Source organism: Lactuca virosa, chromosome 8, assembly GCF_052849685.1.
Source record: "Lactuca virosa cultivar CGN04683 chromosome 8, Lactuca_virosa_CGN04683_v6, whole genome shotgun sequence".
In the NCBI taxonomy this organism is placed as follows: domain Eukaryota; kingdom Viridiplantae; phylum Streptophyta; class Magnoliopsida; order Asterales; family Asteraceae; genus Lactuca; species Lactuca virosa.
The window spans coordinates 221,820,332-221,833,026 of NC_136433.1; the positions used below are offsets into that span (position 1 = coordinate 221,820,332).

The 12,695-nt window shown below is 32.9% G+C and overlaps 1 protein-coding gene across 1 annotated transcript; it reads left to right on the plus strand.

The window, feature by feature from the left end:
* Window positions 1-742: 742 nt before the first annotated feature.
* Window positions 743-12,112, plus strand: LOC145129452 (disease resistance protein RML1A-like). The gene is made up of 8 exons (XM_079064166.1): window positions 743-1,390; window positions 1,670-2,798; window positions 2,885-3,331; window positions 3,420-4,253; window positions 4,344-4,876; window positions 4,980-5,047; window positions 8,167-9,674; window positions 11,521-12,112. The coding sequence occupies exons 1-5, from the start codon at window positions 873-875 to the stop codon at window positions 4,872-4,874; spliced, it is 3,459 nt and encodes a 1,152-aa protein (XP_078920292.1). The 5' UTR covers window positions 743-872; the 3' UTR covers window positions 4,875-4,876; window positions 4,980-5,047; window positions 8,167-9,674; window positions 11,521-12,112.
* The last annotated feature ends 583 nt before the right edge of the window (window positions 12,113-12,695 follow it).

Genomic DNA, 12,695 nt, shown 5'->3' on the forward strand with positions numbered 1-12,695 from the left:
AAAATGAATGACCACACTCATAGTATTAGAATATTTTTCAAAGTTTCATCCACCATAAAAGCAAACTTTTTTAAGGCCAAATCACTTTCTTCAAATCTAGAATCACAATGCTTCTCCATGTCATTCTAATCAAGAAATGAAATAAACTGTCAGCAACAATAAAAACTATAACTGTCAATAACAATAAATTACTTGTAATCAAGAGGTGTAACTCAATTTAAACATTCTTACCTTCTTAACAGTGTGCACATGTATTCGTTCGGTAAAGAACACCAATAAAGTTACACTCATTCAATTTAACCCTCCAATTGTTAAACCTTTTGGTGTTATAATAAACCAATATCCATGTAATACCATTTAATCGAACAAAGTGTATTACTCACATAGATAGGTCATAGGCAATTGGTAACTTCAAATATAGTAAACACTGGAAAAAAAAAACAAAATACATATTGTGATGTTCAATTGAATGAAAAATAAAATTATAATATAATGATTTTGGTGCAGTTAATTTTAGCAAACTATATAATCAGCCAATATTGAATATTTTCTAAAAGTTAAACATCATAATTCATATGTTATCATGTTAGTGATACTTTTTCCAATAGAGAACAAAAAATTATTCACGCGCATAATTCATATGTTATCATGTTAGTGATGCTTTTTCCAAAAGAGAAGAAAAAAGTATTCACGCGGAGACCAAGTCAGCTAAAGAAGACAACAAACATTGACTTTGCTGCCAAACATTGACTCTAGTACAAAACAAGAGACACTCATCTCCAATTTAGATCTAAGCTAGACAACCAAAATCAGAACCAACGAAAACTTATAATCCCAGCTTATGTACACTCTTGTAATTCTTCTCAACTTCCATGGCCATCCTCACTGAATTACCAGAAGAACAAGAAGCGGCAATGACATATGATGTTTTCCTGAGTTTCAGAGGGAAAGACACTCGTCTGGGTTTTATGGATCACCTCTACCAAGCTTTGGTGAATGAAAACATCTCTACCTTTCTTGATGAGGAAGAGGTTGAAACTGGGGAAGAACTTAAACCAGAACTTGCAAGAGCTATAAAAAGCTCTCGTGCTTCGATAATCGTCTTGTCTAAGAACTACGCAACTTCAACATGGTGTCTGGACGAGCTCTTGATGATCTTAGAGCAACGACGGGTCTCTGACCATATTGTTCTCCCCATTTTTTACAACGTTGAGCCGACACATATCAGGAAGCAAGAAAGCACTTTTGGAGAAGCGTTATTTGAACACAAACAGAGGATTGAGTCCGAAAAGGATGCGGAGAAGAAAACTCAAGGTGCTCGTAAGTTGGAGATGTGGACGAAAGGACTTACAGAAATTGCTGATTTGAAAGGAAAAGATGCAACTGGGAGGTAAAACATTCATACTATATTTCCACAAAATTCATCTGTTTTGTATGGAGATTTAGCTTTTTACCATTGCTGGGAATTGGGATGAAAAGCTTCGTGGGGACGAACAGTGGATACATATACAAAGTGGCCCCACCATTTGGTTAAAACTGTGTGTATATTTTTATTTTAGTCCCTCTCATATTAATTAAAAGGATTCAGAAGACTAGTTATTGATCAGTATTATTTAATTTGATATATGGGCTGCTGTGTCTTGTTGATCGAATTTGATTCCTTTTTCAGAAGAGAGACGGTGGTCATTGAAGAAGTCGTGAAAGAAATCAATACTAGACTGGAACTACACTTGCAAAGGAGAATCCCACACCTAATTGGGATGGACTATTCTATTTATACAATCAGTTCCTGGTTGAAAAGAGGATCTTCTGAAGCTGCTGAAATTCTCACAATTTGGGGGATGGCCGGGATCGGAAAAACAACATTGGCAGAATATATGTACATGTTGCACTACCATGAATTTGAAAGAAGCAGCTTTGTTGAAGGCATTGGAAGAAGATATGCACAACAGATAGATTTGCAAAAACAGCTTCTTGGAGACATTCTCAAGAAAAGAAATATTGAAGAACATGATGCAGATCGTTGCACATCTAAGATTGAAAAAGCATTATCTAGGAAAAAAACACTTTTGGTTCTTGATGATGTAGATAACTCTGAGCAACTGGATGTGTTGATTGGAACAAAAGGTTTTCATCCAGGAAGCAAGATTATAGTAACAACCAAAGATGGGTCCCTAACAAAAAAGTGTTCATTGTTTCGTATGAAATTTCCTCCAAAACATACAAAGCATGCACTTCGTGTCTTAAGTGATACTGAATCTGTGAAACTTTTATGTTGGCATGCGTTTGGAAACAATGATCCCAAGAAAGGTTATGAGAAAAAAGCAGAACAAGTTGCCAAGTATTGTGGAGGACATCCACTGGCTCTTAAAGTTTTGGGTAGTTCATTAATTAATGAAGGTGCAGCCATATGGAGTGATGTCCTTGAAATGTTGGAGGCAAATGGATATTTAACTGATGTACAAGAGAATGTACAAAAGGCTCTGCAAATTAGCTTTGATTCTTTATCAGGGGACTGTAAAGAACTTTTTAAGCACATTGCTTGCTTTTTTGTTGGAAAAGAAAGAGAAGTTACAGAAACAATATTAAAGGAATGCGGGTTTCAAGTATCATATGGGATCACCAAGCTCATTGATAGATGTCTTCTCACAATTGGAGCAAATAATATGATGACAATGCATCAGTTGCTTCAGGAGATGGGGAGAGATTTAGTCCGCAAAGAATCACCTGATAAGCCATGGAAGCGTAGTCGGGTATGGAAGCATGAGGATTCCTTCGATTTGTTAAAAAAGGACAAGGTAAATAGAACGTAGTCATTAAGAGTATTTGTTAGCTTTGTCATCCATATTACAATGAATGCTTGAAGTAATTTTCTTTTTGATAGGGTACCCAAAGAATTCAAGGTCTTATCCTTGACATGAATCTATTGACAAAGGAGCTATCGTCTAGATCAAGTAGTGTGACAGAGCATAACTTCCAAAATGATGATGTGAACAAGACTTTTAGAGCTGCTCAACCAATCCTGATGGTCTATAAGTTCTTTTTAAGAATTTGGTTGTTTTTGGCTCGGCTTCTCCTAATGCTTTCATCTTTTCATAGCCAAAAAGTCGAATTGAGAACAGATGCATTAAGAAAGATGGATAAGCTAAAGCTGCTCCAACTCAATCATGTAAAAATCGACGGATGTTACAACAATTTTCCAAAAGGTTTAAGGTGGTTGTGCATGCATGGATTCCATTTAAAATTCATACCTTCAGACTTACCAATGGAAAATTTGGTTGATCTTGACATGTCTTACAGTAATATGACACGGCTTTGGAAGAAGCCAAAGGTATGAAATTAAAGCTTTTACTTCAATTTTTTAGATTATTAATATCTTCATGATAATATTCTTGATTAGAGGATATCCAATGCAACAGCTTCTTGGGTCATTGAAGATTCTTAATCTGAGTTATTGCAAGCTTGTTAGAGTTGAAGGCTTCTCTGGGCTACCTGCACTTGAGAGGTTGTATCTTACAAACTGTGAAAGCTTAGTTCATGTGTGTGAGTCAATTGGTGGATGTGATAGCCTTGTTATTCTTGACATGAGCAAATGCAGTAAGCTTAATAATGTTCCAATTAGCATTCGCAAGTTAAAGAATGTTAAGGTTTTATCACTAAGCGGTTGCTTAGGTGCTAGTGAATTTCTAATGCGGATGAAGGATATGGAGTCATATGCATCTTCCTCTTCCGTTGGAGAATTTTTAGGGAAAACTCCAAAATTATTTTTGCTACCTTCACTAGTAACCTTGTCGCTTAAGGGCAATAATTTATCTAATGAATCCTTTCCGAAGGACTTCAGTAGCATGTCAATGTTGAAGAGATTATATTTAAGGAAGAATCCAATTGATTCCCTGCCTGATTGTGTGAGAAACCTTAGCAGGCTTGAGTTACTTGATGTTGGAGAGTGTTCGATGTTGAAGTCGGTATTGTGCCCTCCACGTACAATCAGACATCTGTTTACTGAAAAGTGTTCGTCACTTAATAAAATAACATTCCCTCAAGAAATGTCGGCCCCACCAGCTGTGTATTTCTATGATACAGAGTCATTGACCGAAATTGAAGGCATAATAAAAATTCAAGCTATAGCACAAATTGATGAGCAGATATTATGTAGCTTGGGGTGGAAAAATTTACACCATGTGAAAGATCACAAGGTGCGGATAAAGGATTCATTCATGGTGTCTCGTGCAAAGGAAAAACTCCCAATACAGGTATTCTCTTTCTTCTGCTCTGTTTCTACGGATCTCACAAACACACACAAATATGCATAAAATTCATATAATCTGATGTTTTATTTGCAGATATTTTACGAATTTGGAATATTTAGCACATGTTTTCCTGGGAAAGCAGTTCCAGATTGGTTGCCTCATAAAAGCAAGGGTTCATCAATATCAATAGCCATGCCATCGTCTTCAATGAATAAAACAATACAAGGAATAAATATAAGCTTTGTGCATACACTTTCAGGCACAAAAAAGGAAAGTCATTTAAGGATGAAAGTACAGAACGTGACAACAAATCGCACCTGGACGTATTATGGTCAAATGTATGCTGTCGGAGAAACTGATGAAGATATAGTATGGTTAAGTCATTGGATGTTTGGGGACAATGAGCTTAAAAATGGTGATGAAGTTTGTGTTACAATATTAGAAGAGGAGATATATGGTGGAGTAATGGTAAGAGAGTGTGCAATCAGTCCTGTGTATGTGTATAATACAGATAAGGAGAATGAAGAAGATCCTTTGAGTTATTACAAGTCGTGGAAATATATTATTGGTGGTGATCTGTCCGCTTTTCAATTACCCTCAGGAGATTACTCGCTTTTTTTCTAAAGGTATACAGTTAATTCCAAAATATTTTTCTATTTCCAAATTTTAATAGGTAAACTAATGGGATTAATTATTGCTCCTTAACATTGAATATGGATGGACTTGCAGATCATGAGCGTTTGTATAAGGAGTTACTCTTATTCTTGAATGGCAATTATTAATGGTCAACAATTTAGGCAAGTCTCTCTCAACCCCAATCGCAAGTATTATAGTGGCATTAAGTATTTGGTGAAAACTTTGTACTCTCCAACTTTTTGCAAGTTTCTTTTGTTTTATAAAAGTTTTTGTTCCAAAAGAAGGGCCCGGTGTTTTCTATTTAAGGACTAAATAGATTTCAGCCACAGTCACTATAATTAGGATAGAATACCCCTTTTTTTAAACAACTGTACTCCATAACTAAATAAATTTAATTTACAACAGCCAACTAGGGTGCAAAGCATGTAGGAGCGACCTTTGAGGCTTTCTTGAGTAAATGCATCGAGCCGATCTGCATCCCAAACCATCTCTTACTCACAGTTCCATATTCATCTATCTCTTTGGTGCTACTTTTGAATATGCAACATTTCACTGAACTAACCTGCGATGACCGATGATTGTCATATCACTTTTAGGGGGTGTTTAGGATTGCTTACTTAAAATAGCTTATGATTTTTTATTTTAAAGTACTTACTAGTTCATCCGGCATTAAAACGGAATTTAAAAAAGAAAAAAATTGGATTAGCTTATCTAGTAACAAAATGTGATAAGTTGATAAGTTTTTTAATATTTTGACAAATTTGACTTATACATATAAAATTACAGAAAATAACATCTTCCATATCATATTATTATTGACTTTTTGTTTTTTATTAGATTATATTTTTAATCATATATGATAATACTATTTATAGAAAATTAATATCAAAAAATATTTTAAAAAAATATATTTTACAACATTGAAAAGATATTTATAAACAAGGGTATGATGATGTTACGATGGGGTCCAACAAGATATCAAAAACAAAAAACAATGATATATCAGATAAATTGAAAAATAAATTATGTTTTTTTATCATTCTATCATGTGTTTCCGAACATAATTGGTAAACAATGTAAGAATTTAATAATATTGAACAATAACCAAGAAACATAATATTTTTAAAAATAAAAAAACGGGAATGATTAAATGTAAAGCTCAAAAACATGCTAGGTGGAGAAGCTTTGCTTTATGTGAAAAAGACAATGTGAAAGAAAAACTAGTCAATCTCCAATGGAGATTTATTTTAAAGTCTTTTTCTATTGATTCAACACTTTTTTTTTCATTTAACACTACCGGTGTAGAATGCTTATATTGATCACTCAAAATATAGTATTAAGTTTTAAACATTTAATCCCTTCTATTTTTAACATATTTTATATTTGTATCCTTAATTTTAACATATTTTATATTTGTATCCTTAATTGTATTCTAGATTTAAATATTTTTCATTTATTTAACTACTTAATTATTTCTATCATAGTTTTTCATATATTAAATGTTTATATATTAATTTCTAATGATAACCTTAATTTAAAATATTTAATTTTATAAGTATAATATGTTTAAAGACTACTTATTAAATGAGGATGTTTAAAGACTACTAGTTAAATTTAAAAAATTAAAAAAAAAACTATTGAAAAAAGCTTAACCATTGGAGGGCTTATTTAATTAGAGGTCAAAAGTATTAGAATAATGATATGACAAAAATATTAAGTGATAGGGTAGGTTAAACATTGAAGATGCTCTAAGTAGTATTAGGGGTAAATAAATAATTAGACTTCATACTTTGATAAGGAGTATCAAATAAGTAATGTGAAACCAACTTACTAAAACTCATTATTTGACCCAATAAGCACTTATAATATTTGCTTATCCAAACACTAAAATTTACTTATTACCGGTGGTAAATAGGTATAAGCTAATAAAGAGCTTAAATAAGCAATCTTTAACACCCCGTTAGTATAAATTTAACTGATTATATATATATATATATATATATATATATATATATATATATATATATATATATATATATATATATATATGCTTAGGTTATTCTATTCTAACTAAGTATTGTGCGGATATCGTATGCTATGAGAATGATAAAAAAATATGTTGTTTGATAATATAAATACGTTTAATCTTACATAACTATTGTCATTAACACACATTCTCACTAACTAAATCGTCTATAAGGTTATTATACACTTATTATTATTATTCTCATTTCTGTCAGAATGTTTGTCAGAATGTTTATTGGTTCGTATTCTGTCAGAATGAAAATGAGTGAAAAACGACGTGTGAGAACAAAAATAAATAATAATTAGCAAGAATGCATGAAGATGACGATATTTTTGTAAGGTTGAACGTATTCGCATTGTTAAACAACTTATTCTCTTAGTAATTCTCATAGCATACGATATGCGCACAATAATTAGTTAGAATACTTGAACCTAGCTCTATATATATATATATATATATATATATATATATATATATATATATATATATATATATATATATATATATACACACACACAATCCGCATGCGAGGGTGCGATACCCATGCATGTCTAGATGAAAAATCGATTTTTTTGACCTTTTGCCTTGACCTTCTTTGATCAGACTTAAGTGGGTTGACTTTAGTTAACTTACGTTGACCAAATGAGTTAAGTTATAGCCTCTTCTTCTCCAAATACCACCTTCAAATTAATTTCTTCCCCCATTCCTCTATTGTTTCTCTAAAACACTCAAGAACACAAAGCCCACCTCGCCGGAAAAATCAAGATTAACAGAATTCTACGGTTGGAATTCAATGAAATTTGCGCCATTCTCTTAGTTTTTTTTAGCTCTACACATCCAGCTGAATGAAAATGGAAAATCTCACAAAAATTTTGCCAGAAATTTTGAATTACCACTACCGCCAAGGACACTTCCCGCCACCCGACTCGCCGATATAGGTCATTTCTGCCTTAACCTTAAGCATTGAGGACAATGTTTGTTCTTAAGCTTGGAGTGGGGTATTCCCTTTTGTTTTTACTTTTTACGTGCATTTTAGTTAGGTTTCATAACATTCTAGTTTGTAAATAAATTGCATTCATTTTTTTCAATTTTTATAAAATTCCAAAAAGATTTTATTTTCTTCTTTTCTACTTTTATTTTAGCATAACATTTAACTTAGGACATTAGCATACATACATTTTTGTTATCTGTTTATTCTCACTCCCTTGGATGCCATAGAATAAGTTCATAGTTATTGTATCATTATTGGTCTAGGATCTTGTTGTTATCTCACACATTGAACCGGGACCACTAACCTTCAACTTGGGACTTCATACTTGGGATCAACTACTGGAGCTTAACGGGGTAAGTGATCATGGATAGGTAATTTTCATGAAGAATTATGCATGAAATACTAACAATTGTATACTAAGCAATGGATGTTTCTTTTTACCCTGCGGTCCATCCCGCTGAGAGGATCACACTTGATCATGTCTGAATTGTTAGGATGAAGCACCGGTGTTTGTCATTGAGTAGAATCCATATCTGGTCTCTTTACATCACCATTATTTTTTGCGGTCTTCTTTGGTTTTAGAAAGTCTTTTATTCTATCTTTAGACATTTTCATTACATGTTGAAAATCAAAAGTTTGAAAAGGAGCTTACAACTTTATACTCCACATATTGGTCATTTCAAATTTAGACCAAAGAGATTACTAATCTTTCGATTCCACTTACATATTTTTGGGAACCAAATCGTAAGTCAAAAGGTTTTTGTACAAATTTCAATATGTTACAACATTATATCTTTTGAGTGTTTAATAAATAAATAAAATATGAGACGATATATATACATATATGGTCACTTGAACCAATTAGTTATGTGTCTAAATCATTGAGTTGAATTAGCCGCATGAATCTGATGTGTCTAAAAGTTAATACATATGGACACATAAATTATTTTGTGTTACCAAAACGTAGTGTTTATTATCTACTTAGTGAAAGAAACAAAACTAGTAGCTTTAAGTATTATGTGGTGACGATTTAAGTTTTAATGTGTTTCTAAAAGTAAAAAACGGTCATGCTTAAAATATCATATGACTATTAGTAGTTTATGATTACACTTTAATTGCTTATGTGTCAAAAAGTAAACAATACTAATGATAAAAGGAATAATATGTGGCTATAAGTAATTTATGGGCATGGTTTAAGATAAAAAAAAACGTACAAATATAAGTAGTTTATGGTCATGGTTTAAGTTTTTATGTGTGTCTAAAAGTAAATAATGGTAATGTTAAAAAAAACATTTGACTATTAGTAGTTTATGGTAATATTTAATTGCTTATGTGTGTCGAAAAGTATATAATACTAACGATAAAAGGAAAATGCATGTGACTATAAGGTGTTGTTTGTTTTTTGTAAAAAAACGCTTCAAACCACTTTGTGCTGTGTGGCGCAGCACATGCGCAACACTTTTTATCCCACAACAGTTTGTTTTTTTGCAGTCTTCGGAGTAAAAGACCTATGTTCGTGTTCTGTTTGGAACAGAACTTGAGTTCCCTCTTCTAGCCTCGTCAAACCTAAACCTAAAAAAATCGGAGACTCCCCCCTAAGAAAAGCACCACATTCTTTTTTTCTCCCTATATGTCGTCATCCCCGATCGATCGCATCTACAATCAGTCCTTCGTCGGTGTAGCTTCCTTCCCATCGGCGTTCCCTCCTCTCCGGCGCAGACTCCTCTCAGTCGCCTCTCCTTCCGGTCATCAACGTTGATCTTTCATCTCGGTAAGTTTTTTTTTTCGTTTATTGTTGCTGAAGCAACAATTCTGCCATGGTGAATCTTGAATTTTTCATTTTTTTTGCTGGAGCAACTTCAGCTTTCCTACTTCATCTTAATTTTTTGATTTTTCTTGTTGAATCATTGTTGATATCTTTGTTCTTGATGCTAATGTTATCAAACCTTTAATGATGTTTTTTATTCCGCTGAAATGTCATAAATTTATGCTTAAATATCATATTATGTTGAAATGTTGTTGAATCATAATTGAAATGTTGCTGAAATATCATGAATTGTTGCTGAAATGTCATTAATGGATGTTGAATGTCATAAAATGTTGCTGAAATGTCATGAATTGTTGCTGAAAATTTCATGAATTGTTACTGAAATATCATGAAATGTTGCTGAAATGTCATAAACTTTTTGCTGAAATGTCATAATTGTTGCTGAAATGTGACTAATCTTTGCTGAAATTCGTTAGTTTAATCAATAGAAGTTGTTATGCCGAAAGTTGTTGTTATAAGGTTATGTTTGCTAAAGTATGTATTGCAAATGTAATTTGTTATTAGCAATGGGAGATAAACATACATCGACCAATGAGCACATAAAATTCTTATTCCACACTTGTACTAAAGAAGTACACACTATGGATAGAAAAAGGTTTGAGTTTGCACAAACATTCATGGAACAAGTTAGGAACAACCATTAAGGAAAAATATGGCGTTGATTTGACTCAAAGACAACTGAAAAATGCCTATGGCAATCTTAAAGCCAAATACACATGGTGGTTATACTTGAAAAACAAAACTGGCAACATTTATATATATATATATATATATATATATATATATATATATATATATATATATATATATTGTTAATATAGTTGGGAAATATTCTTACATTACATTTGTTACATTGATTGGGTTTAGTGACATCCAAAAGCCGCTTCTTTGAAAACGCCATATTGTTGTTTCCAGAGCGTTATGTAGAACTTTTTTATGGAAAAGTGCCTCTGGTAATCTCAGCTATGCTGCATCCCAAACACCATCGGGACATGGATTATATTCTTTTCATGTCGCACCACTACAGCTTATGGACACTGCTTTTATTAACATAGATGAGGATGACTACTTTTCCCATCACACTAGTGAGCCTTTTACTCAGCCGCCACCTTCTCCTGCTTCACATTTTGCTGATTCACCTTCTAATGCTTCACCTTCTGGTAACCCCAACAAAAGGGCTAAACCCTCAACTCCTAGACCTCGAGCTCCTAGTGCCTCACCTGATCCACCTTCTAGTGCCTCACCTAAAGATTCTATTACTGTTGGTGGTTTAGCACTAGAGATGCAAAAAGCTCTACGATAGTTGACTCAAGAACCTACAATTTCTCAATGTTTAGAGAAGTTAGAGTTGCTTGAGTTAGGCCTAGTAGACCCTCTACGATATGCTTCTTATCACATTTTCGGAGGAACCATAATATAAGAGAGATGTGGGTAAATTTATCCAATGATCCAAATATATTAACATGATGGATCGAGATGACTGTTACAAGTTTAGGAGTTTTAAAGGATGGAAATATTGTCTGTTAGGTTTACATATTTGTGTTGTTTAGGTTTTAATTACATGTGTTGGAACTACGTGATTATGTTTTGTCTATTGTAATTTGGTTATTTCGTACTTGAATGTTATTTATGGTATTTGGTACTTGAGTTTTATGTTATTTGGTACTTGAGTTTTATGTTATGTTATTTGGTACTTGAATTTTATGTTATGTTATTCGGTACTTGAATTTTATGTGAAGTTATTTGGTACTTGAATTTTATGTTATTTGGTACTTGTGTTGATTAATAGGTTCCTAATGGATCATGACAAAAAGATACTTCTCAGAATTCTAATGTAGTTGTACGTCCGCTGCTTTTGGAAGAGGGGTGTGAAACTAGTGTGCGAGAATGATTTGGAAATGACGAGACATGAATTCATGTTAGAGTTACTTCACTGTAATCCTCTACAATGTTTTGAAGTACTACGCATGTCTTGTGAATTATTTATCCGACTATGATTGTTAAAGGACATCAAACATGTATTGGTAGAGAAAAGATGGCTATGTTTTTTATGATGATCGGTCATAACCAACGTTACATGATTATCAAGCGAAGATTTCAACACTTAAAGAAAACAATTCATTTTTTCATGAAGTGTTGGACAAAATGCTGCTTTTTGCACTTGACATTATAGTACCAACTTCTTTTAATCCAAATCCAAACATTTTGGGACATAATAGGAGGCTACGACGGGTTTTCAAAGGAGCAGTTGGTGCACTTGATGACACTTTGATACATGTTGTTGTCCCTGCAAACAAACATGATTTATATATAAGTAGGGGAAAAGGCTATTGTTACCAAAACGTATTGGCAATTTTTGAATTCAACATGATGTTTACGTTTGTTGTGGCCGGTTGGGAAAGGATAGCACATAATACTAGAATATTATCAGAAGCATTAGCAAATCCACATGTACCATTCCCGTTTCGGCCATCAGGTAAGTTTATGGTTATTTTAATAGGTTTTAGCTTATTTCGAAAACTGGATGATTTTTTTCTTGCATTTTTACGGATAAATATTATCTTTGTGATGCCGCCTATGCAAACATTCAAGGTTTGATGGCACCATATCATAATGTGAAGTATTTGGATTGGAGATTTCCATCAAAGACATGCATTAACCAATAAAAAAAATTTAACGGTGCACATGCAAAACTTCGGAACATCATTGAGCGTGTTTTTGGTGTCTTGAAAGCACGATTCCCTATATTGAAAATGATGACACCATTCTTTTTGGTTACAAAAAAATATATTAGCATTGTATGTTTCGTGCTTTATAATTTTATAAAAAGAAAGGGAGTACGTGATGAGTATTTTGGACGATATGATGAATCAAATGTCTCGGTTCGGAATAACAATATAGTTGTTGATGATGATGAAGATGAGATTCCAAACACATGGTACTGCAATGTACCATGAAAATATG